General features: G+C 45.1%; 7 protein-coding genes across 14 annotated transcripts; 4 read left to right on the top strand and 3 right to left on the bottom strand.

Moving 5' to 3' along the window:
• Positions 1-21: 21 nt before the first annotated feature.
• LOC6590924 (apolipoprotein D) lies at positions 22-3,723 on the bottom strand. 4 transcript variants are annotated; one of them, XM_026984864.1, is made up of 5 exons: positions 3,575-3,723; positions 2,280-2,558; positions 663-817; positions 525-597; positions 22-458 (listed from the first exon to the last, which is right to left on the bottom strand). In XM_026984864.1, exons 2-5 carry the CDS (start codon positions 2,427-2,429, stop codon positions 186-188), a joined length of 651 nt encoding a protein of 216 aa, XP_026840665.1. In that variant the 5' UTR covers positions 2,430-2,558; positions 3,575-3,723; the 3' UTR covers positions 22-185. The 4 variants fall into 4 exon arrangements, with proteins under 4 accessions (XP_026840665.1, XP_026840664.1, XP_026840667.1 ...); XM_026984863.1 differs by having other exon boundaries at positions 3,571-3,723; XM_026984866.1 differs by lacking the exon at positions 3,575-3,723 and adding an exon at positions 3,358-3,433.
• Positions 3,724-4,066: 343 nt separating this feature from the next.
• LOC6590925 (peptidyl-prolyl cis-trans isomerase FKBP8) lies at positions 4,067-5,993 on the top strand. Its single transcript, XM_002015731.2, has 7 exons — positions 4,067-4,141; positions 4,259-4,747; positions 4,802-4,884; positions 4,948-5,089; positions 5,161-5,328; positions 5,400-5,630; positions 5,700-5,993. Exons 2-7 carry the CDS (start codon positions 4,265-4,267, stop codon positions 5,775-5,777), a joined length of 1,185 nt encoding a protein of 394 aa, XP_002015767.1. The 5' UTR covers positions 4,067-4,141; positions 4,259-4,264; the 3' UTR covers positions 5,778-5,993.
• A 592-nt stretch (positions 5,994-6,585) lies between these two features.
• On the top strand, positions 6,586-7,951 carry LOC6590926 (lysosomal aspartic protease). The gene is made up of 2 exons (XM_002015732.2): positions 6,586-7,518; positions 7,580-7,951. The coding sequence occupies exons 1-2, from the start codon at positions 6,613-6,615 to the stop codon at positions 7,838-7,840; spliced, it is 1,167 nt and encodes a 388-aa protein (XP_002015768.1). The 5' UTR covers positions 6,586-6,612; the 3' UTR covers positions 7,841-7,951.
• A 972-nt stretch (positions 7,952-8,923) lies between these two features.
• Positions 8,924-10,946, bottom strand: LOC6590837 (protein ABHD4). Of its 2 annotated transcripts, none has more exons than XM_026985253.1 (2): positions 10,860-10,946; positions 8,924-10,306 (listed from the first exon to the last, which is right to left on the bottom strand). In XM_026985253.1, the coding sequence occupies exon 2, from the start codon at positions 10,238-10,240 to the stop codon at positions 9,071-9,073; it is 1,170 nt and encodes a 389-aa protein (XP_026841054.1). In that variant the 5' UTR covers positions 10,241-10,306; positions 10,860-10,946; the 3' UTR covers positions 8,924-9,070. The 2 variants fall into 2 exon arrangements, with proteins under 2 accessions (XP_026841054.1, XP_002015769.1); XM_002015733.2 differs by lacking the exon at positions 10,860-10,946 and adding an exon at positions 10,544-10,847.
• Positions 10,947-11,286: 340 nt separating this feature from the next.
• Positions 11,287-13,426, top strand: LOC6590838 (tubulin--tyrosine ligase-like protein 12). The gene has a single exon (XM_002015734.2). It carries the CDS (start codon positions 11,524-11,526, stop codon positions 13,405-13,407), a length of 1,884 nt encoding a protein of 627 aa, XP_002015770.1. The 5' UTR covers positions 11,287-11,523; the 3' UTR covers positions 13,408-13,426.
• Positions 13,414-16,769, bottom strand: LOC6590839 (activin receptor type-1). Of its 3 annotated transcripts, none has more exons than XM_026985250.1 (7): positions 16,702-16,769; positions 16,117-16,234; positions 15,940-15,975; positions 15,764-15,839; positions 15,040-15,698; positions 14,336-14,972; positions 13,414-14,279 (listed from the first exon to the last, which is right to left on the bottom strand). In XM_026985250.1, the coding sequence occupies exons 1-7, from the start codon at positions 16,760-16,762 to the stop codon at positions 14,130-14,132; spliced, it is 1,737 nt and encodes a 578-aa protein (XP_026841051.1). In that variant the 5' UTR covers positions 16,763-16,769; the 3' UTR covers positions 13,414-14,129. The 3 variants fall into 3 exon arrangements, with proteins under 3 accessions (XP_026841051.1, XP_026841052.1, XP_002015771.1); XM_026985251.1 differs by lacking the exon at positions 16,702-16,769 and adding an exon at positions 16,483-16,522; XM_002015735.2 differs by lacking the exon at positions 15,940-15,975.
• A 1,973-nt stretch (positions 16,770-18,742) lies between these two features.
• On the top strand, positions 18,743-22,617 carry LOC6590840 (protein kintoun). Of its 2 annotated transcripts, none has more exons than XM_002015736.2 (5): positions 18,743-18,810; positions 19,283-20,715; positions 20,790-21,801; positions 21,861-21,993; positions 22,302-22,617. In XM_002015736.2, the coding sequence occupies exons 2-5, from the start codon at positions 19,503-19,505 to the stop codon at positions 22,482-22,484; spliced, it is 2,541 nt and encodes an 846-aa protein (XP_002015772.1). In that variant the 5' UTR covers positions 18,743-18,810; positions 19,283-19,502; the 3' UTR covers positions 22,485-22,617. The 2 variants fall into 2 exon arrangements, with proteins under 2 accessions (XP_002015772.1, XP_026841050.1); XM_026985249.1 differs by having other exon boundaries at positions 18,745-18,810; positions 22,305-22,616.
• Positions 22,618-22,970: the final 353 nt, after the last annotated feature.

Genomic DNA, 22,970 nt, shown 5'->3' on the forward strand with positions numbered 1-22,970 from the left:
TGCATTGCAGATACATTTTTTGTAGTAATTTGTTTTTGTATTTGGATTTCACGACTCCCGCCTCGCCTCCGATTCACACTCCTCGATATCACAGAGCCTAAATGATTAGGCATGAAATTCAATATTTTCCTTAACCAAATGAGAACCTAAATGTACAAATGGGGATGACCCATGGAGCTGTTTTTTCAGAGCACCTCGGGGCAGTTTTTGTTTTTGCTGATGATTAGTCTGTCCGGATCTAGCGAGAGTCTCTTGAGCACATCGTAGACTTTGGAGCGTATGTCGACTTCGAAGTCGCGATCACGCCCCAATATCCATATCTGATCGGAATGGCCCAGGGAGCCAATGCTGCCGCAGGACCAAAGGATGGCAAAGTTCTCATAGTCCGTATAGAGCACTTGGTACTTCCCAGAGCCGGGCAACAGACGGGCAATCACATCCGGGAATCGAGTGGTAAACTACCCAAGTAAGCATTAATGATAATAATGAAAGTGTTTAAGCAGCGAACGAAAGGGAAGTCTCACCTTGAAATCCATGATGGAGGATCTGCTGTTCTCGGGCGTAGCATAGCCTATATTCACATTCGGATTGCCAGTTCTACAGAGGATAACACTAGCTAATAGAGCTGAATATCTACATATGATCGGTTTGGCTCTACTCACATACGATTGATGTTCTTGATGGCCACCCCTAGCTTGAAATTTTGGAACTTGGATTGCTCTCCCTTGTTGTACGGCTCGAACTGAAATGTGGTGCAGCCCGAAGCAATCTCTGGAAGGTAAAACGAACGTTCTACCTCATACCAATGGCCCAGAACCTGAAATTAAGCAAATAAGTTTTTTATTGTTTCAGCATTATCTAAGATATATTTAAACGTTGTACGTCTTTTCTTTTAAGGAAAACTTTCAACATCAAGGGGTGTAACAAGGAAATGTTTACTCAAGGTACTCATTCATTCATTTATTAAATAACTATGGGTAGTATAGTATATATCGTTCGGATAACCCCAGAACTAATTAGATCGCAGCTGCGTGGTTCTGAAAGTTGGGCCCTTTCTTGTGCTGGCACGCGCTTTACCTGCGTTTCTCTCGCGTTAACTGGGTTACAACTCCAACAAGTCCCCCCCTTCTTTCGCGGTAGCATTCATTATTTAGCAAATAATGCGTAAAACATAAACATTTTTGTGTTGGAACTGGTTTTCGTGGCTGACCATTAAAAAAGCAGAGTAGCGGCGGCACCGTCATCAGACATTTGGCTTCTTGCAGTTCAAAGTCACGCGAAGAAGCAGTCGAGACGGCTTTATGATGCATCTGTGGATGACGAGGCGAGGTCTTTGCCCCTGGGTCAGCAGTTCAGAGCTGGGTGAATGGTGGGTCGCGGTCGCTAATGATGTCAAATGATGTTTTATTTACGCCCGTCCAGAGCTCAATTGGATGATTATGTGGTGACGGAGCGAGCTCTCGCCTAGCAAATTATGAGAGATTATCGTTTATGCAAATCAAGGCTCAATCAATTTAATTCGTGCTGCTAAATTGATTGTACCCCAACAGCAACAGTGGCACTATTGGCACTGGTGGTCCCCGTCGCCGTCTGGTCCCCTCCTAATGGGGCTCTGCAATTAGTTCACTTTGTTGTCCTTGGCATGCCTATGAATGCCGTTTTTATTGGAAGCTGTGGATTTACTTCTTTTTTTTTATTTTTTCCAAAAAAATACAAGTATGTGGCTTGTTTACCATCGGACGGACGGACGGACAGACAGACCAGGCCAGGCCATCATGCTCGTAAAGCTTTTGTGTGTGTGTAGTGTGTCTCCTTCTGTAAAACTGGTTTGCATTTTTACATTGGGGATGGATCGGATTTGATGGCCTTAAATTGGTTCAAGTTCATCTTTATGCACAATCCATAAAATGAAGAAAGGTCTTCGGCCGCCTTGTGCTAATTAATTGAAAAGGCGACAGGTTTAAATTTGTTTTTGGATCCCCCCCTCTTTGCCAGATAATGCGCTGTATTTACGGTGCATCTCAAAACTGTAAGGACAGTGGTAGTACAAATTAAAGGAATTGGAAAGGGTTTGACCTTAGGTAATATCTTTGATGGGGTGATTCACTAATTTGATTCACTAATTGGACAATGACCTACATCAGAAAGTGGTGTCAACGAAATCATTTACAGAATATATGTATATCATATATTTATCATTCATGGAATGCATAGTTCTCCAACCGACTGTTTTATTGAGATGATTCAGATTTTAGAGATCCGCACGACGTTAAACTTACACGACTCATATTGAACTTTGGCATCGATGGATAGTTCGGGCAACGTCCAAATCCATAGGCATTTGTCTCCGCCGCAAAGGCCAGTAGGAACACACTTGAGACCATCGCCATTCCAAATGGCGAAATATGGCGGAACGTTTGCTTGCCCATGATTGCTTGATTGTATTTCTTTTCGTTTCTTTTCTTTTCCAATTTGATTTCACTTTGAATGCTCTGTGAATGTGATCTATCACTTTACACGCGAGAATTGGCACAGATCCGATGGATAAATGCTTCTAACTAAACCGAATAGAATTCAGAAACGAGTATTTCTGTTATTAAGGCAATTGATGTGAGTCACTTGGCTATGCACAGAGTGATTTCCGTCAGTGATTTGGGTGTCACTGAGCCTGAGGGCTTGGTGGCATGGGGGCTTGGGGGAGGAACAGGTTTACTTGGCCAACGAACTATGGATTTACATTTCCTCAAAGTACTCGTATTGGGTTTGCCCATTAATATTCCGCAAGGGAAATGTGCGATAATAAAAACGTGCTGCTTCTGTTGCCGCTGTCGCTGCTGCTGCTGCTGGTCTTCCAGTGGAGGAGCCGGCTGGAGGAGGAGCCACTCGACTCTGTGGCTCTGGACATGGATGACTGGCGAATGCAGTCGGCAAAGAGTGAAAATAACAGCCGAAACTAGGTTGACCAGCGGCGTTACGTAAAGAAAAGCCCGAGCAGCGCCAAGTCAAGCGAGCCCAGCCCCAAGTCCCCGAGTGCCCGATCCGATTCCGATCCCAGTCCCAGCCCCCATGCGAAATGCAGGTGGAACAGGTTGGACGACGGATTTCGCACACCGCTCACAACACACCCGAACGAACCGTAGGAAAATGATTGCGCATTCGCGAATGAATAAAAGCGAAAATGGCTAATCAAGGAAGCGCAGGGAAACTTGATGCCGTCAATTGTGTCATGAAGTTAATCGAGTGCATTGCTCGATTTATGCTCGAATGCAGCGGGATCATCAAGTTCAAGATAAGCCCCATTAGCTGACAGAAGGAAGTAGTCCATAACATTGTTGCAGCCACTGTGTTTGCCATTACCACATTGGGGGAATATGATACTTCCTAGGCCCCTCTGGGCCCAATAGGAAAGTGTTAATTTCACAGTTAACACAGAAATACGCTTAAACGAATCGCACAAATGGTAAACAATGGTGGCTGTCGTTGTTCAGTTGCAAAATATTGTTACTGCCCGAAGTCTGATTTCACTTTGTGTACAAGCACTCGTATGTCAGTATCTTTATCCATACATACGCACTCATGGGTGTGTATCTGTAAAATGCACTCGTTGTACCGCCTTTTAAATGCTGTCTCTTTGTTTACATCGTTATACGTATGTGGCATGCGTACGCGTTCTTTTCATTTGTAGTTTTATCTCGATATCACGATATCACCGCGCTGAAGCCGTGGACCGACCGAACCGTTGAAAGCTAATGAACGGTGAACGGAAATTTAAATTGAACTTGATTCTCCGCACTCTGGTTACACTCGAACAGATCTATCGATGTTCTGGTATCGATAGTAGGCGGAGAATATGTGCGTATATTTATTCAGATGCCACTCAGTTTATTTTATTAATATTCTCTTGCTAGCCAGTTAAGAATTTGTTTCAATCTCAGTGAAAGTGGAGAAAGTTTAAATTTGTGCCAACATATAATATTTATCCGATATTTGACTGTGCAGATATCTGCTTTGCCCATCTCTAGCTAGCAGTGAAATGCAGTGAAATTGTAAATTTTTTTCGTTTTGCTGTAATGTGAATTTTTCTAGTTTATTTTGGAATATTTTATTTAATAACACGAAATTTAAGAGAACACATATTAGCGTAAGTTGCCGGTCAGGTGCAAGTGACCGTGGACGCCCGCCAAGTCATACGTTAACCACGCTTTTCTCAGTGCCCTTTGTTCCATGTTCCAATATTTTACATACTTTCGTCTTCTAGGAAAATATGGACACGGAGAAATCTAGCAGCAGCTCCTTTGAGGATCTGACGAATGCCGAAGACACGAAGGATTTACGTAAGGCCACAGCCGAGGCAGCCTCTGAAGAAACATCAGCAACAACGACTCTTGTCGGTGATGCGGATAAGGGAGAAGAGGCCGAGAGTGAAAGTGAATGTGATATATTGGGCAACAAGCAGCTGATAAAGCGCATCATCAAGAAGGCACCGGAAGATGCCAAAAGTCCCAGTCGCGGTGAACTGGTAACCATAAGTTTTACCGGCAAACTCGAGGATGGCAAAGTGGTAGAGGAGGAAAAGAACTTTCAGTGTCATGTTGGAGACTATGAGGTTGCCCAGGGCTTGGATATGATACTGCCCATGCTGAAAGTGGGTGAAGTCGCCGAAGTGGTTGTGGATCCCAGATTTGGCTACGGGACTCTTGGGCTAAAAAAAGACGACGGGGACTTCATTGTCCCACCTAATGCGCTTGTAAGTGTGAAGCCAGCCAAATCATGAAAATTTAGCTTCATGTCTACCTTACAGCTTACTTATGAAATAGAGCTGCTGGATAGCAAATACGAAGAGTTTGCCGATCTGAAGACCTTTGAAGTGATCCGCAAATATGGGTTTGTTAAAGCACAGCTCCATGTCCATAGCACATGATCACAAGAAACTCGTTCCCTTTCCAGAACCCGCAAGAAAGAGCGTGCCAATTACTTTTTCAAGCGGTTGGAATATAATACTGCCATTCACTTGTACAGACGCGCTCTTGACTATTTGGACACACGTGATGGGGATCCGGAATCTGAATTTGGCAAAGAAGATTTGCAAGTGAGTGAAACGAATAGTGACGTGTCCCTAAAGGGACTAAAGGGACAACTCTAAAGGATCCCTTTGACTAGCTCTCCAACAGTGAAACGCAGGCCATTCTGGATGATCGTTTGATTGTCTATAACAACCTGGCCATGACTCAGATCAAAATTTCGGCCTTCGACGCAGCCCTCAAGTCTGTGGAGAATGTCTTGCGGTGTCAGCCGAATAATCCAAAGGCCTTGTATCGCAAGGGAAGAGTAAGTACAAAATATAGTTTATATTCCTGTTCTTAGTGTGTGACCAAACATTTTGTTTTAATCCCCTCCAGATTCTGGAAGGCAAGAACGACACGCAGGGTGCTATTAAGTTGTTCCAAAAGGTGGCTACTCTCGAGCCTGAAAATCGTGGAGTTCAACAAGATCTGGCCAGGCTTTTCATCAAGGCGCGTCGCGATCAACACAACGAAAAAGAAATGTATCAGAAGATGTTGGGCCAGGCCAAGAAAATGGAACAAAAGACTGCTGCCCGACAAAAGCAACCCCTCGTGGAAAATTCCAAGGTTCTTAAATCACAAAAATAGAATTAACACAACTGCCTTCAACTACTCTATTTTTTTGTGTGCTTGCAGCTGAAACTTCTGGGCTATCTAATGGGTTCTATATTGATTGGCGTCGCTGGCGTTGCCATTTATCGTTACAAGTACTAAGGACAAGACTTGCACTCGATATCCACTGTGTAATTTGGGCAAATGAAATGCATTTTGAAAACTATACACAGAACAGTCAAAATTATGAACGTTGAAATGCCGTAATTGCTTACTTCTAAACAAATGGCTCTTGTTGTACAACTTACACTATGCACACTTACAGTAGTATGTATTTGTCAAAGGTATGGTTTTGGATAATATACATATGGATAATGTTAATGCTTAGTTCTAATCAATTACATTCTTTTTTAATCAAGTACCAGGAATTGTTGAATAAAGCATACTTTTCATTTACTCATTAATGGAATGCATTTCCAGGCGATTGCAACTATTCTTTCTAGTCTGTCTTGTTCTCTGTGGTTTCTTTCGGTAAGAATGGATATTCTGTGCATAGTAGAGCATGGCTTTAGGTTAGTGAGAGTCTTAAGCTCAAGGTTCCAGTAAATTGAAAAATATCCTTACATTTAATCTCTCATTTCCGATTAACGCATTTAAATTGAACGGTTATCGAACCCAAAAATGAGCAACATTGCTGGTATATTTATGCTATTTGTAATGGTATTTTTCATTCATTTTGCGGTATATTAGAGAACATTCCCTCCATTTTGTGCTATATTCAAGTATATTTCATCCAATTTCTGGCATATAATGGTCTATTTATTCTATTTTGTAGTATATTTTAACCACACGCCATAGGCAAAATTTAGCACATTTTCGATGCTGAATCATTGCCCCGCAATATTTAATTAACTGCACAAAACGGTTGTTTTTGCAGTGTCAGTAGAGTTGTGCAGCTTTAAAAATCAATTTTATATTTCAATACGTAGCAGCCGAAATGCAGAAGGTTCTACTGCTGCTGGTCGCTTGCCTGGCATTGGCTGTGGCCGATTCCAACTCACGTTTGCTGCGAGTGCCGCTAAATAGATTCCAGTCAGCCCGCAGACATTTTGCCGATGTGGGCACAGAACTGCAGCAATTGCGCATTAGATATGGAGGAGGCGATGTACCAGAGCCCCTCTCCAACTACATGGATGCCCAATACTACGGACCAATATCGATCGGCTCCCCTCCGCAAAGCTTCAGGGTGGTCTTCGACACCGGCTCTTCGAATCTATGGGTGCCGTCGAAGAAGTGTCATCTGACCAACATTGCCTGTCTGATGCATAACAAGTACGATGCTAGCAAGTCGTCGACCTACGCCAAGAACGGAACAACATTTGCCATCCAGTACGGATCGGGCAGTCTTTCCGGCTACCTTTCTACCGACACACTCTCGATGGGTGGCCTGGACATCAAGGGTCAGACATTTGCTGAGGCACTGAGCGAGCCCGGTCTGGTGTTTGTTGCTGCCAAGTTCGACGGCATTCTCGGACTCGGCTACAGCTCGATCTCTGTGGATGGGGTCAAGCCACCATTCTACGCCATGTACGAACAGGGCTTGATCTCGTCACCCGTGTTTTCCTTCTACCTGAATCGCGACCCAGCTAGCCCTGAAGGTGGTGAAATCATTTTCGGAGGCTCCGATCCCAAGCACTACACCGGAGACTTCACCTACTTGCCTGTCACCCGCAAGGCGTACTGGCAAATCAAAATGGACTCGGCCGCCCTTGGCGATCTGGAGCTGTGCAAAGGTGGCTGCCAAGTAATTGCTGACACTGGCACCTCTCTTATTGCCGCTCCAATGACTGAGGCGACCTCGATCAATCAGAAAATAGGTGGCACACCCATTATTGGAGGACAGGTGAGCTTTCAGCATTAAGTGCCCAAGGGAAGTACTAATCTCTGTCTGTATCTGATTCTAGTATATCGTTTCCTGCGACCTGATCCCCAAACTGCCGGTCATCAAGTTCGTGCTGGGTGGCAAGACCTTTGAGCTGGAGGGCAAGGACTATATTCTCCGTGTGGCCCAAATGGGCAAAACAATTTGTCTGTCTGGTTTCATGGGCATTGACATCCCCCCACCAAATGGCCCGCTCTGGATTCTGGGTGATGTCTTCATTGGCAAATACTACACCGAGTTCGACATGGGCAATGACCGTGTGGGCTTCGCAGATGCTAAGTGAATAATTAAATACATTATACTCGAACACTAAAGTGTACTTTATAGCTTCCACAATTGGGACTTTACTTTCTTCGATTGAGCTCGTGAAATAAAAATTAACTTATGTATACCATTTCTTTGTTTGCTTTGCTCCGACGTTGTTATTGTCCCAACGGGCTATCAGCTTTCTGCAAAATTATCAACACTTTTTTTTGCTTTCGTTGCAATTTGATAACGTTTGAGCTTTATGGGATTGACTATATTATGTATGTACGATTTTTCTTTGTTTGTTAACATTGCACAGACTCATCTAGCAACACGATTCGCTGTTCTTTCCACTCTATTAAACCTGTATAATATGTATTTAATATTTAAACACTATATACATGATTAGCAACACGGTGCGCTGCTTGTTTACACTCAATTAATATGCATGAATGTGTATGTGCGTATATTATATATTTGTACATATGTAATAAAATATATATATATGGGCATATAGAAAGCTTAGACGCACCTGCCGATAACATATTGCTGGGAATCAACCAAGCCGACTGTGCCAACTGAGTCATCTTCAATACCAATCACTATAATCGCCCAGGATTAAAGTGCATGATATACAGAAATTACTTGAAGAATGGTGGTGGCTGTGACACTATTGAAGTTGTATTTTATCAAAGACTATACAATACCAAGATGCTGGATGGCAGGGTATTTCATGACGCCCCGTAGACTAAGGGCGCGCACGATTTCAATTTGTCTCTAAACGCGGCCCGCTCCTGTTTCACCTACATATTTCTACAGAATAGCATGTAGATAGCCTTTACCCCTGTAACCGGGTCTGAAAACAAGTGTCGCGTGTATGCTCTTCGGATTAATCTTTACTCTGACGTACAACATTCATCATTAAACTCTATAGAGAGCTTTTTGGCGAGACTCGCGTACATACATACTCGCATGAGCATCGCTTTGAATTCTTCAATGGAACTTCTCATGTGCGGTCATAGTGCCCATGGAGCGTACTTTGTACTCTTGACTGAATCAGCACGAATCAGAAATCGCCAACGCTGAGAACCCTCTATAGATATACTTGAACATAGTGCCATTTTGTTGTTGATTTGTAAACAATGAGTTTATTACACTATAAAAATAGAATTTGGATAGATAGGGGGGGGTGAGGTGACTGTTTAATACTAGGCAAAGACACTAAACTAGTAGATGCAGGGTAGCGTGCTTCTGGGACTTTAACTTCTTATTTCGACTTGATATTGGTCGCCAGATCGTCATCGGACGTCGCTGTGGCCGTTGGGGCCGCCACTTCGTCACTGGAGGGGACGGACACAATTTCGGGTTGGATCTCAACGGTCTTGGCCGTGCTCAGGCTTGGCTCACGCTCCTCATCGGACTCCGTCGACTCTCGAATTAGCTGGAGAGGGTTGATTAGCTTGCTATCTTGCACCTTGTACATATCACAGGTTTCGTTCACATAGCGGTTGAACACGTCCGGCTTGTCGGCATACACATGGTGGCCGGCGCCAGTTACGATCTTGATGTCCACCATGTTGCTGCCCCGCTGAGACTTGATCTTCTCGCCCGAGGAAGAGTCGATCCAGGAACGGGACCCGTATATGAATGTGATGGGTATATCGCTGCGCACATCCTTGATTCGGTTGATCATCGGGTGCTTGGCCCAGCCGAAGGACTGCATCATGGTGTGGAAGGCCGACTCGCCGCTGGGATGCTGGGCGTTGCACTGATGTATGTACTGGGGCAACAGGTTGATGTCCTCCTCGATTGTGGTCTGGAACTTGCGCATTATGTCCGGTCGCGTCTTTTGCACCACCCACTGGCCAAAGGGTCCAGCTGCCCGCAGGGCCCACAGCGGATTTAGCGGAGTCAGCACTCTCGCTATGGCCCTAACCCACAGGGGAATCTGTTTGGTGTTGTTGGGATCTGTGGGTTTCTCGGGGAATCCCCATGGGTCAGCCAGCACCAGATGCTTGACGCGCTCTGGATAGCTCAAGGCGTAGCTGGAGGCTATGAAGCCACCCATCGAGTGTCCCAGCAGGATCATGTCGTTGATGTTCATCTCGCGCCGCCACTCCTCCACAGATTTGACGAACTGTTTCTCACACACAAGGGCATCCTTGGCGAAGGTGGGGCGAGAGCTGCGGCCAAAGCCGAGGATGTCCATGGCATAGACGGGTCGTCCCTTGGCAAAGGCATCTAGGTTCATCACCCATAGAGCTATGCCAGCCCCCAAGCCATGCAACAGGACCAACGGCACCTCCTTGGACTCTGTGTTCATGCTAAGTGTCCAGATCTTGTCAGCATCTCCCACAGCCGGACCGATGTCGACGAAAAATCCACGATAGGGCAGCTTCAAGTACGAAAGAATCTTCTTTTCCACGGTACGCAACATGATCGGTGAGCTTGATGTCCAGTTAAATATCCATTTCCATAGCCAGAAACTGTTGTTTTTCGGATCCTGAAAGAGAAACGAAAATCATATTAAAATGTTGGCCAATCTAAATGCACTTTATCTACATTAATGTAAATTTTATGCTAACTGAGAGCTGGCCCCCTAGTCCATCCCCCAGCGGTATACCGAATTACTTAACCCACGAGACACGAGACACGAGTCTATTGCGCAGTTGGACAGAAATCGACACCCAGGCTCATGGATTTTCCTGTTCTGTTTGGCTTCCGCTTCGCTGCTCCTTACCTCTAGATCCATTCCCGAGTTAAATCTCTGGGCGACTGTGGGCAGCGGCAGTGCAGCATTTTTGGCGATGTTGGCATCGTTTGCCAATGTCAGCGATTCGCTCATTATGCTCTTAATTTAGATTTTCGTTACTCTTAAGTTTGTTGCGTCAGCGTGGGGGAAATTGTACAAATTTAGAAAGGGGCAAACAAAGCAAACCGCACAACTACTGAAAATTAATGTCTCTCCTCCACCATATGCGTCTTCTGTGTGTGCTTCCGCCTAGAGCTCAGAAATTTAAATGTATTGTTGAGACGAAAGTAAAATCTAATTGTACCCTTTCCTCGCCAGCTGTGTGTTTGTCGAGTTGTGATGACTTTGAACTTTTGTTAGATGGGATGTCTGGAATGCTTATCAATATTATGGTGAAATATATTTTGTAGGGCAGCGTAGTGGTCGGCAGGCCCTATCTTTCGTGCAAGCAACAAAAACAATTGCAGCTCTAGTCACACAACCAGCTGTTTCTGGCAGTGCTGGTAAACCAACCCAATTTTGCCAACACTAACGCTTCAGTACGACTGTATTCAGCAGGCGATCAGAAGGCCAAGTGCGTGTGCTTCTTCCTTGTATAGTTGTCTATAAGTATATTCTGTTTATCAAATTAAATTAAAAATATATTATTAAATATAATCTAATGTACGAAACCTGTTAAATGGTGGCCGCACATAAACAGCAAATGAGGCTCTGGTCACACAACTAGCAAAACAGTGCAGGTAACCGTGCGTATACTCGTCGGTTGTAGCCAAAAAACAACAAACATACATTTTGATAACATAACCGGGTCTTCTTCTTCTTGTCAATTGAAGATTTCAAAAAAGTTGTTATCACAAAACCAAATAAAAACATATAGATGACCGGAAGGAAAAACTTATTCCGGATGAGATGTGACGAAGAAGCAGAAACCCTTACACTACGGTCACTCTAAACGGGACTCACGCGGAATGGATGGCATTAATAAATACAATGAATTTGTGGCTCTCCACAAGTCCCAATTGGAATCATTGTCTGTGCCAGTGCACCTTTGGCCAGCTCTTTATCGGAAGTTGGCTGCAGAAACCTTTGATGCCGGCGAAGCTCTGCAGCTGATGTTGATTGACTACGACGAGGATGAAGACGAGCAGAACAGCGCCGACGATGACGATAGCACCCACCCAGTGTTTGCCTTGGGAGTGGCCCGTGAACAGGGAATTAAAGCAAGCGATCCCCTAGCCGTTTACTTGATAGACCATTGTTGGACCTTTCGGCTGGACAGCGCCCGCCAGACCCTGGAACAGAACCCCCAACTGGCAGATCGATTGTCTGCCATAACCGGCGTGGATCTGGAGCATGAGCAACGCGTTGAGAAGATACTGAAACGCCTGTGGAGGTACTGTCATGCCTATTCTATTCTCACCGGCGGTAACTCCGATGAGGAACGCATACCCATATGGTATGTGATGGACGAAATCGGTTCGGCCGTAAACCACTCGGATGACCCAAATTTCCGCCTTGTGCCATTCCTCTACCTCAATACCCAAACCACTTATAGTATTCTGTTTCCAATCAAAGATTGTGAGCAAAATGAGCTATTGACCCGGGATATGATCGAGTATGTGGCCAAGGATGCACCACAAAGAGCTGCCCTGCTATTGCCCTGGCGCGACGATAATTTAACTGCCGAGAGCTTCTTGCAGGTGGAGCCCAGTGCTGACTACTTTACCAGTGGACACATACCAGAAACGTATCCCAAAATGAATACCAATGTCTTGCCAGCTCCGAATCGATGCGATTCGTTAAAGGTTTATGCTGAGTACGAGGTGGTCCGGCAGAATTTAACAGATACAAATTTCCTCTTGGTAAACGCTGAAGAGGAAGCCGATGTGTTGTGGCTCACCCACCACTTCAAAGAATTTGAGGAATTTTCCGAGAAGACGCCTCGTAAATTCGTCAATCAGTTTCCATTTGAATACGTAATCACCATCAAAGATCTGCTCAGCATTGTGTGTCGTCGGGCAGCCAAAGAGCATCACGATGCAGCCACTTTGGAAACATATCCCGCCTGGTTGCCCACCACCTACAATCTGTCGACAGAGCTGACAGAGTTTGTCGCGTATTACCAGTCGAGGGCAGTCAAAGGTCTGGACAACCATTGGATCGTCAAGCCCTGGAACCTGGCTCGCGGTCTGGACACTCACATAACCGACAATATTAAGCAAATTGTGCGTCTGCCAATCACTGGCCCTAAGATTGCCCAAAAGTATATCGAAAGACCTGTTCTGTTCCGTCGCACAGAGCTGGACTGTCGGGTCAAGTTCGATATTCGGTATGTCATACTGCTGAAGAGCGTTCAGCCCCTGGAGGCCTATGTCCATCGGAAGTTCTTTTTGCGCTTTGCCAATCATCCCTTCTCCATGGACCACTTCGACGACTACGAGAAGCACTACACGGTGATGAACTACCAGGAGGAAGCGGAACTGCATCATGTCAAATGCGATGACTTCCTGGCTCTCTGGCAGGACCAGTATCCGGAAAATGATTGGACAGTCATTGAGCAGCAAATCTGCGATATGCTGCTGGAGGTTCTTCAGTGTGCCTGCCAAGAGGCACCGCCCTGCGGTCTGGCCCCTTGCCGCCAGTCCCGGGCACTCTATGCCGCCGACATCATGCTGAAATGGACGGACGAGGACAAGAAAGTCCTGCAGCCACAGTTGTTGGAAATCAATTGGACTCCCGACTGCAAGCGAGCCTGCGACTACTATCCCAACTTCTTCAATGACATTTTCAAGTTGCTTTTCCTGGACGAGCACAATAACGAGATCTTTAGACAATTGACGTCAGTCAACTAATATACGTTCTTATCACTTATCCGTGTATTTCATTTCATTTAAACTATACACAAAACTTAATTATTTTGCATTTTGTACAATATACAAATAGGTGTATGCTTCTATGCGTGGGATGATAACTAATTATGGTTATGCTTATGCTTAGGGCCTAATCTAGGACAGACAAGTCAGCAAGTCAGTAGTCAGTGGGTGGTGTGTCTATATAACTTATGGTCTATCATAGCTTGGATAAGGTAGGACAAATTCAAGTGTGGACAAAGTCTGTCTCTGTCTGTGTGGAGTTCAAAGAGTGAGAGCTTAATGCTAAAATGTTTTACAATTCTCAATTGCAAATGGCACTTGATGAACGATGTACGATAGTAAATGAAAGGCAATTTCCGTTTGTACCCAACTATAAAAGATACTTCCATGAATATACAAATATAAGGCAATTTATAAGGCACCCAAAAAGTCAAGGGAAATCAGAAATAGAATAAATACGTTCCAATGCGTAACAAAAAAGTCCTTCCGTAAAATAGCATAAGAATTTAAATCCATTCTTCATTCTTCTTGGCCTAACTCTGAATAATACAATTACCAACTAATAGTGTGTGAAAATGCAGAGGAGAAAACCTCAATGAAATGAATGAATCTTACACTAGCTTCGTCTAACGTCTGGTTACCTCTAAGTGAATGCAACTACCGTATCGCTTACACAACTAACTATCGACTATAACGGAGACCTAAACGCAGGCCTCGTCAAAGTCCAAGCGTATCTTCTCATCTGCGGAAGCTAGCTTATGTATAGTCTTTTTGATGCGAAGGGCTGGCAGACGAACATTTGGGTTCTGGTGCCAACACTCCTTCATTAGCTTGGACATGCCGGCCAGCAGCTGTAAAATAAAACCAATTAGAATTCAAATTCAGAAAATTACAAAGATTGACCTACAGAATCTGAGCTCCAGCGATTGGGAATGGAGGGTCTGTAATTGTCAGTGCAGACCACTTTGCGCATATCCTCAAAGCTGGGATCCATGGGCACCACATCATAGAAGGGCACTTTGTATTCCTCAGCAATGCCGCACGAGATGGTGCGGCGACAAACCTCCCACAGCACCAATCCAAAGGCATAAATATCCGTACGGCGCAAGGCCTCAAAGCATTCCAAGTCGATGCTCTCATCCAGAACCTCTGGTGCCATGTATCGCTTCGTGCCAACCTTCGGATTGTGGCCCAAGTCGAGCTGTCCCGTGACATGGGAGTGGGTGACAGCCAGGCCAAAGTCGGCTATCACACAGGTCCCATTAGAAGTGACCAATATGTTCTTTGACTTCAAATCTCTGTGCGCCATGGCTGGCTTTCCCTCAGTGCCGAAAATTTCCGTGTGCAAGTGGACCAAGCCGTTGGCTATCGACAGGCAGATCCAAATCATATCGTTGTGACTTAGGGCATTGCGATTCAAGTGATCGAACAGCGACCCCAGCGGGTAGTAGTGTGTCATGAGCCAGAGTTGGGTGCACGAGTTTCGCGACGTCATATCAGAGCCAATGAAGCCGAGAATGTTCTCGTGGCGCAGCAAAACAGTGCTGCAAGAATATAAGTCCCAGGATTGACTATCATTTCAAAATTGGAGCAGCAAACGTCAGTTCTCACCTGTAGATTTCCGTCTCCCGCTTCCAGGATTCCTCGTCGCGACTGAAGAATATTTTGACGGCTATGCTCTCGCCATGCCAATGACCACGCCACACCTCGCCGTACTTGCCTCGCCCAATGCACTCGATCAAGGTCACCTGCTTGGCCAGGGTACGCTGCACTAGCAAGGGTAGACCACTGCCCGATCCAGACGTCACCGAATGCTGCAGGTATTCACGAAGGGTGCTGTCCCCGGCGCTGGTGGCACGCAACAGCTCATCATTGACTAAATACGACTCGGGATCCTGTTTGGTGCGCGAGGCAGCCAAGCGCTTGCGGTGGCTCCGCCGTATATAATAGATGGCAACGGCGCCCAGCAGAGTTATGATCAGAAAGGGTCCCAGAATGGCGGCGGACATCTTGCTGATGTTGCTGGTATCCGCTGTTATGACTGTCACATCGCCGCTGACGATCGGCGGCAGCTCGGGGAAATCTCCGCTGTTGCAGAAATCCCCGGTGCAGCAGGCCACGTTATACTTGGCAGCATTCCGCTTGGTCGGTCCATTTAGCTTATTCAGAGAGTTTTGGTTGCAAATCAGCGGCAATTGATCCGGTGATGTTGTGCAGCCCCGCCTAACGTTCTCCTGACCATCGGCATCCCGTGTGCGCGATTTCCAGCACTGAGGAAAATAGAAAAGTACCTCTGTCAAGGGGATGGATTCGTAGTTTAAATGAAAACACTCACCTGAATGGCATTCTGGCATGTGTGTGACAGCTCCAAAGGATCGAGACATGGCGGGTCACAGGAGTAGCATTTGTATCTGTTTATGGATAAATGGTAATTAACGAAGTGTGGAAGGCTTAGAAAAGTTTGCGCTTATGATCTAAAGCCACAGATAATCCCTCAAGCGTAGATTTTACCTTCTTTTCATGCGTCGCTTACTCTTTATGTGTCTCCTGTTCAGAGACAAGCAGCGTGAGAAATGGGGGTAGTGAAAGGGATTAGCATATGAAACTTCTAGCCGGATGCCAGTGATTGTAATAATGACCCATGAATTCAAGTCTTAACGTAAATATGTATTTGTTTTTGAATATCACCTGGGATGCGTTTGCACCGAGTTCTGTGGCACGGCTGGGAACTCCTTTCCATTCATATGAGCGGGCAATTCCATGTCTATTTCCTGGTTCTCTTCCAGCAGGCGCTCACTGATTTCAGCTGCAAGACAACATGAAGATGTTACACATACACCGAAACACAGTCTCTCTCTCTCTGTCGCGTACACACACCACACACAAAATTCTGTATACGCACAGAGCGTGCGTGTGTGTGTGTGTGCGCGAGTAAATCATTAAGAAAATGCACTTTTATGCTTCGTACGCCCACGAAAGCGTACAATCCCCTTTATATAATGACATTTCCCAGGCGGAGTACGTCGAGTTTTCACTCATTTGAATGCAACCAACTTATTTTCAGCTCCCGCATCGACATATACGCAGCGCAATCGGTCGGATCAGTAGCATATGAAAACAAATCAGGGCTGTCCAAACACACACAATAGCCATAGCCGTAGGCAGTTTTTCAATCACTTTGTGGGAGCTGCAGAAACCACCGTATGGGCGGTCTGCGATATGCTCCCGATTGCTGACACATCCAGCTAAAACGCGAGACCGAATCAAACGTACCTCGTGCATTTTTGTATACCAAAAATGACAATAGAAAAACTACAAATAAATGGGACTCCATTGCTCCATTCCGTTTTGGGGATGCCAGTCAATGTGACCGTTCAAAAAGAACCTGACCCGATTCAAGTTCGGCTTTTAGGGGGTTAAGAACAAATTATTTATAAAAAAGGCGCAGGCTAAATTCGGTATATTTTTCAAGTGAGACCGTATATACTGTAGAAACTGGTTTTCGCCGCGCTCCCATGTGGTGTTTTTTAGTGCTAAATGGTATTTTTGTCATCTATTAATTTAATTTTCAATTTTATATAGAAATCCAATAAATGCAAGTATTTCGAATAGGCCAATCATGTATAGAATTGATTCATCAATCGTGTAAAATTGAGTGGGCATTGCTAAATCTTCCATATAGATAGTATTATTCAACGGAACAAAGAATATGAGAAAATTTGAATTCGCCGCAGTTCGCCGCAATTCGCTTTGGCAACAATGAGTCTCATTCCATACACAAATGTTGCGCATTCCATACACAAAAGTTGCGGCAACATTTACTTGAAACCCGTATTTTAGTCAAAATAAAATACATAAAGGTAATTAAAAGAAGCAATCTTGTAGAAAATGCATTAATCTATGGGATAATGCTAAGTGGGCAAATCTATATAGCTTGAAATATAGGCAATATCCGATTCGCCGCAGTTTCGCTATTGCAACAATGAGTCCCATTCCATACACAAATGTTGCTAACTCCATGCACAAATGTTGCTAATTCCATGCACACATACCCTGTGGCAAATGGATGTTATAGAATTGTGAATACGTTTGTCTTCCAAGGCTCAGGATCGAGATAAATATATACAAGATACTAATAAGCCACATGAATAAGTTAAAAACATATCAATTTGAGAAAAGGTCTTAATAAATTACGTTTGATCTTCATATAAAATTAGCGAAATAGGGTGTACAAAGGGCTATACACGCATCACGTCTTCAAATACCAGCAACATTGCGACTGATTTTTTGTTGAACTATTTTGTTTAAACCTTGTTTTAGTCAAAATACAATAAAAGCAAGTAATAAAAATAAGCCAGTTAAGTAGAAAATTGATTCATCAATTGTATAAAATTGAGTGGGCATGGCTAAATGTTCTATTTTGCTAGTAATATTGAACGGAAGAAAGAAAACGAGGAATATGTATAACAGAACTTGACTTCGTCAGGTCACACTGCTGTTTAGCGTCAGCGAAACTGGTATTAAAAAAGAGGGATTTTCAACTAACAAAACAAAATTGTATTATATTTAAATCTGCTAAGCTAAACGCATATTAACTCGATTTGAAGGTAAGTTTCGTTCTCTATTCAAGTTTTTCTCTTCTCCAGTTTGGAAAGGTCTCTAGAGTAGGCTTGCAAGAGACGATGCTGATTTGTTGTTCCACATCTGATACATGGAAAGGCATGGCACCTACATGCATATGTACATATTCAGGACTGTCGATGGCTATTTATATGATTTCTTCGCCGACCAGTATAGGCCCTCCTTTAATATCAAGTTTGGTCCGACCGGTTTCACATCATTAGAGAAAATCAATTAGTTTTACTCTGTATCGATCAAACAAGAGTTTTCCTTCCTTCCCCTTACCCCACACTCCACTACGAACATGTGTTTGGTCACGTAACTGTTATAATTTTCCCAGTTTTCCTCTGGGAAAGGAAAGATACACACAAACCGAAGAGAAGAGTCTTCTATTCCCCTATCTCTCTTCCAGACTTGTGCTTGCATGTGAATACATGTTACTTACATTATTATCATTGGTCTTAAGTGTGTGGGTGGTGGTGGTAAATACGAAGGAAACCATAACATTTAGTATGGCTGCGCAACAAATCGCACTACATGGGGGAACACAATACATAGAGAACCTCGCTAACAGCAGAGGAAAACACAAACAATTGGGGGCAAGTGGTTTTTTCGCTTATCAAGAGCCCCTCTCTGCGCAGCTCCTCCACGCTATTCGTTATTCTCTCAGTGCCGACCGACCCCAACAGCCGGCATTTCGTGTAGCTCTCGCCTCATTTCTAAATTCTCGCTCGCCGCGCAAGCACCGTAATAAACACACAAGTGAGTGAGTAGGGAGAGAGGAAGAGGGATCTAAGAAATGAAACTACGCAGTTTGTTTATTTATTGCTGAACAAATAAAATACGCATGGACCACACGCTGCTTACATAATGCGATTATAGTGTCCGCCGGCCACAACTACTACCACACCACTATAAAAGTTACCAAAACACAGTCGGGCCGGCAAATTTTGGCAGACGACCTTACTGCGTCATAAAATTAAAATTTTTACGATTACCTGTAGATGAAGATTAGAATTTCGTGATACATGATATTTATTTGGGTGAGATTTAATTTTGCTGAACGGGGGAAGGGAAGCCAAGACAAGACCTAGGGCAATTGTAGGTGAAACTCTTAAGAGCGTTATATTCCTGCCGGTAGTTTCCGTTATCACTGTTTCCAATACAAATGTACTTCCACTGGCATTGCATCAGCCGTTCTTAATTGCTTTCGTTCACCTTTTTCTCTTTCCAGAAGCACAGCTTGACTGTTTCAAAGGCATTTTCAACGGAAAATCAAAGTGTTCAAGTGTTTTAAGTATAACCCCACTCCACAACAAATCGAAAATAAAAAATATCCAGAAAATATTATTTGTGTAAGAAATATCCAAGTGCAAGTGCAAGTGCGGGAAGAGAGATCATAGATCCGAGAGAGCCGTTAGAGCCATTGTGTAGTGATCGTCAGACAGAGCGCTATGTCAACTGCCGCCGGCTCACGTAAGAAACACTCAAAGCTCCATAATGAAGAGCGCGCCGACATAACCAAGGACGAGTTCGAGGCCATCCGCGAGGCGCTCAGCAAGGAGGAGTTCCGCAAGCTATTCTTCGATTACGTCGAGGAGGTCCAAGACCCGGAGAACCGCAAGATCTACGAGCAGGAGATTACGCAGTTGGAGAAGGAGCGAGGCGTTGACATTAAATTCGTACACCCCAAGCCGGGATTTGTGGTGAAGACGTCCATTGACGGTGAGTTGAAATGCTTCATCAACATTGCCAGTTCGCCGGAGGTTGCCCGGCCCAACAGCGAGGTGGGCATGAATCCGGAGACAGGAGGTCGTGGCCTAAGCTGGTCCATACCCATGGCCCAGACGGGGGGGCGGGACGACTGCGATGCGAAGAACAACCACTGCAAGGTCTTCGATGTGGTCTTCCATCCGGATGCCCTGCACCTGTCCACCCGTGACTCCCAGTTTCGAAAAGCTTTGATCGACACAGCGCTGGACGCCGTCGAGCGCGAGTACGAGGTAGCCCTGGACCGTGCCAATCTGAAGTATCCCAAGCTGGATTATAAGGGCATAGCCCGACCCACTGTGATACGCAAGCTGGCCGCCAATCCCACACCGGAGGAGCAGGAACCGCATCCCCTCGAGCATATGTACCCCACGAAGCCACCCGCCTCCAATTCAGAGCCGAAAATTCTACCCATGAAAACCAAGGCGGCACCAGTGCCGGAGTTCGCGGTGCCCAAGTATTCCATCAAGCAAAGCCACGACGTGGACCTGTCGGAGTACACCGATGAGCTCGATGCCAAGCTGCATGTGACCGTGCCGCGTTCCCTTGTCGTGGAGATTGAACTGCCCCTACTCCGATCCACTGCCGAATGCCAGCTGGATGTGACAGCCAAGTCAGTCTATCTGCTGAGCGAGCGACTGGGTGCCAAGTACCGTCTCAAGCTTGATCTGCCCTTTGTTGTGGACGACAAGGCTGGCAATGCCCGCTTTGACACGGAGAAGCGTCGCCTCAGCATCACCCTGCCTGTGGTGCGCAAGAGTGTTAACCAGCAGCGCCAGATGCACGACACACTACGCTACCTCAGTCGCGAGGACAGCGGAGTGGAGCTGCATTCCAACAGTGAGTCCCCCGTGGAGGATGATGCCGATGGGGACATGCCGGAAACCCCTGAGTTAGGTAGGTGAAACGCTCGAACAGTTACTCTCTCCCTGATCCGTTTCTCATCCAATTTCGTCTCCAATCATCCACAGAGACAGCTGCACCCCCTGATCCGCCCGCCCTGACACCCAGTACGTTCTTAAAGGATTCCGTGCACTATCAACTGCCCAAATTCGACTGCAATGCGCTTGACAATGCCATGGCCTTTGTTCTGGATGTGGCCCACGTCCAGCCGGATTCCATCGTGACATTGAAGACGGACAGGAGCGTATCCGTGAAGTTTGCCACCATTGGCAGTGGCTACTATCCCACGCACTATGCCTTCTATATGGAGCTACCGTCCGTGGATATGGAGGAGTACCATAAGGATCACTGTATCGAAAGCATCGAAGCAGAGGCCTGGGACAACAATGTGATAATGAAGCTTTTTCTCGGTGCCGAGAGCAAGGCCCCAACGAGCTATCTGGCCGGTCTGCATGCCAACGGTCTCAAAGAATATCAGGTCTACGGGCACTACAAGGCAAAGACCGATAAAAATAATGAGTGCGAGCCCAACCCCCCCAGGGTCGTACAGATTATGCGCACGGATGATGCCGTGGTCATCACCGTACGCCCACCACACACTTCCATCACCACGGAGGAGGATGATGAGCAACAGCAGCAGCTGCATAAAAAGCCAAGCAAGAAGCAACGCAAGCGAAACAAGAAGCAACGCTCCTACTCGGAGTCTGCGTGTGAGGAAATGCTCGACCAGCAGGACGGTCCACTGGGGCGCAAGAAGGATGCCACGACACCCATGGTGCCACAGCGCAAGCAACGCAGCTACTCGGAGTGCAACGATAGCACCATTGGCAGCGAGAATGTCAATAGGGGAATCCTCAAGCGGTTCAGTCGCTACGGTCCGAGACCGTCCATGTCGGACAGCTGTTCCTCCATCGATGACTGTGGCTTCTCCTCGCACTCCTGTTCTGTGGATGCATCGAGCTCTCTGTTCTCGCAATCCTTTAATGGAATTCCCGAGGAAGATCGGACCGAGGAAGGCCTTTCGGAGAGCTGCAAGAAGACTGTTAGATTTAATGACCAAATCATGAAGCAAGTGTTTAGGTGAGTTATACGAGTAAATAAGTATAATAAATGAATAAATTTGATGTGTTTTTCCACAGACACGACTCCAGCATCCTCGGTCAGCGCAAGAAGAACCAGAAGCGTCGCAATTGCAAATTGCGTGCTCAGCAGCGTCGCCTCAGCGAGGGGGATTCGGCGGACTACGAGGAGACCCGTGACACCGCCCTCAAGGTAAGATCAAGGCAGATTTGACTGATCTAATTAATGAGAGCTTGTTACGCTGTTAATTCAATTAGTGGCCATCAGCGAAATGTCGTTGTTTGGTCGGAATTTGCCTCAGACCAGACGCCAAATATTGATCCAACTCTTTGTTTGAGTGGATTTGTGAATTTAAATAGAGCCAAAGTTTGATTGGGTCGAATGTGACGATAGTTATTTTAAAACGTGTTAATTGATGTGCAGCTAGAATATATTTCGCCTTCACATGTCCTCCAAATGTCGTCTGTCCGAACTGATTGATGTCTTCTTTATTTTATCAGCAGCAAGGGGAACCATCAGGCAACAAGCTCCACGATAGCGGACTGGATCTGACTGGAGCATCTGCTTCCCACCGTACGGACAACAACTCAAAGTCCTATCGCACTCGCCAGGACCACGCCGATGCTGATGCCAAGAATGATGCCATGATGTTTGAAATGGATGATGAAGACGATGAGATATAAGAGAGTTAAAAGATGGGTATTTTTTTTTTTTGTATTTTTTAAGGAAAAAAAAATGCAATCCATTTTTTTGTAATATTATATATTGTAATTTGTTGGATGTTTCTGCCCAAACTGCTCAAAATTAGTAATCCAAAAAGGAAAAATACAACAAGAAAATATACAAATTGTTATAAATTTGGTTAACTATTGAAAAGAAATTGTTTAATCGTAGCATTAAACCATAATCAAAAGTGAAACACACAGTTGAATAATTTTAAACAACATTTACTTATATCTATACATATATTCATGCACACACAATTATGGCCGAGATGGAATCGGAGGAGTATTCTCTTTTAAAACAGCAGATTGAGGCATTATTTAATCATACACATATTTCATATAAACATTCATTCAACACACACAAAAACAATCACAAAAGTAAGCTTAGATATCAATAGTTAACAAATTCCTCTAGTATTATAAACACACAAGAGCAACAATCCC

This window comes from Drosophila persimilis, unplaced genomic scaffold, assembly GCF_003286085.1.
Source record: "Drosophila persimilis strain 14011-0111.01,24,50 unplaced genomic scaffold, DperRS2 tig00000002-arrow-pilon, whole genome shotgun sequence".
Lineage (NCBI taxonomy): Eukaryota > Metazoa > Arthropoda > Insecta > Diptera > Drosophilidae > Drosophila > Drosophila persimilis.

What these genes read in the sequence shown, in the direction of transcription:
- LOC6590924 (XM_026984864.1), bottom strand. Translation starts at nt 2,429, where the DNA reads ATGGGCAAGCAAACGTTCCGCCATATTTCGCCATTTGGAATGGCGATG. An exon ending in ATCAAGAACATCAATCGTAT is followed by an intron (nt 598 to 662) that starts GTGAGTAGAGCC and finishes TATCCTCTGTAG; the next exon opens with AACTGGCAATCCGAATGTGA. An exon ending in CCTCCATCATGGATTTCAAG is followed by an intron (nt 459 to 524) that starts GTGAGACTTCCC and finishes TTACTTGGGTAG; the next exon opens with TTTACCACTCGATTCCCGGA.
- LOC6590925 (XM_002015731.2), top strand. Translation starts at nt 4,265, where the DNA reads ATGGACACGGAGAAATCTAGCAGCAGCTCCTTTGAGGATCTGACGAAT. An exon ending in TTGTCCCACCTAATGCGCTT is followed by an intron (nt 4,748 to 4,801) that starts GTAAGTGTGAAG and finishes TCTACCTTACAG; the next exon opens with CTTACTTATGAAATAGAGCT. An exon ending in TTGGCAAAGAAGATTTGCAA is followed by an intron (nt 5,090 to 5,160) that starts GTGAGTGAAACG and finishes CCCTTTGACTAG; the next exon opens with CTCTCCAACAGTGAAACGCA.
- LOC6590926 (XM_002015732.2), top strand. Translation starts at nt 6,613, where the DNA reads ATGCAGAAGGTTCTACTGCTGCTGGTCGCTTGCCTGGCATTGGCTGTG. An exon ending in CACCCATTATTGGAGGACAG is followed by an intron (nt 7,519 to 7,579) that starts GTGAGCTTTCAG and finishes ATCTGATTCTAG; the next exon opens with TATATCGTTTCCTGCGACCT.
- LOC6590837 (XM_002015733.2), bottom strand. Translation starts at nt 10,648, where the DNA reads ATGAGCGAATCGCTGACATTGGCAAACGATGCCAACATCGCCAAAAAT. An exon ending in ACTCGGGAATGGATCTAGAG is followed by an intron (nt 10,307 to 10,543) that starts GTAAGGAGCAGC and finishes TTTCTCTTTCAG; the next exon opens with GATCCGAAAAACAACAGTTT.
- LOC6590838 (XM_002015734.2), top strand. Translation starts at nt 11,524, where the DNA reads ATGGATGGCATTAATAAATACAATGAATTTGTGGCTCTCCACAAGTCC.
- LOC6590839 (XM_026985250.1), bottom strand. Translation starts at nt 16,762, where the DNA reads ATGGAGTCCCATTTATTTGTAGTTTTTCTATTGTCATTTTTGGTATAC. An exon ending in TCGGTGCAAACGCATCCCAG is followed by an intron (nt 15,976 to 16,116) that starts GTGATATTCAAA and finishes GTCTCTGAACAG; the next exon opens with GAGACACATAAAGAGTAAGC. An exon ending in CGGGAGACGGAAATCTACAG is followed by an intron (nt 14,973 to 15,039) that starts GTGAGAACTGAC and finishes ATATTCTTGCAG; the next exon opens with CACTGTTTTGCTGCGCCACG.
- LOC6590840 (XM_002015736.2), top strand. Translation starts at nt 19,503, where the DNA reads ATGTCAACTGCCGCCGGCTCACGTAAGAAACACTCAAAGCTCCATAAT. An exon ending in GCCGGAAACCCCTGAGTTAG is followed by an intron (nt 20,716 to 20,789) that starts GTAGGTGAAACG and finishes AATCATCCACAG; the next exon opens with AGACAGCTGCACCCCCTGAT. An exon ending in CCCGTGACACCGCCCTCAAG is followed by an intron (nt 21,994 to 22,301) that starts GTAAGATCAAGG and finishes TTATTTTATCAG; the next exon opens with CAGCAAGGGGAACCATCAGG.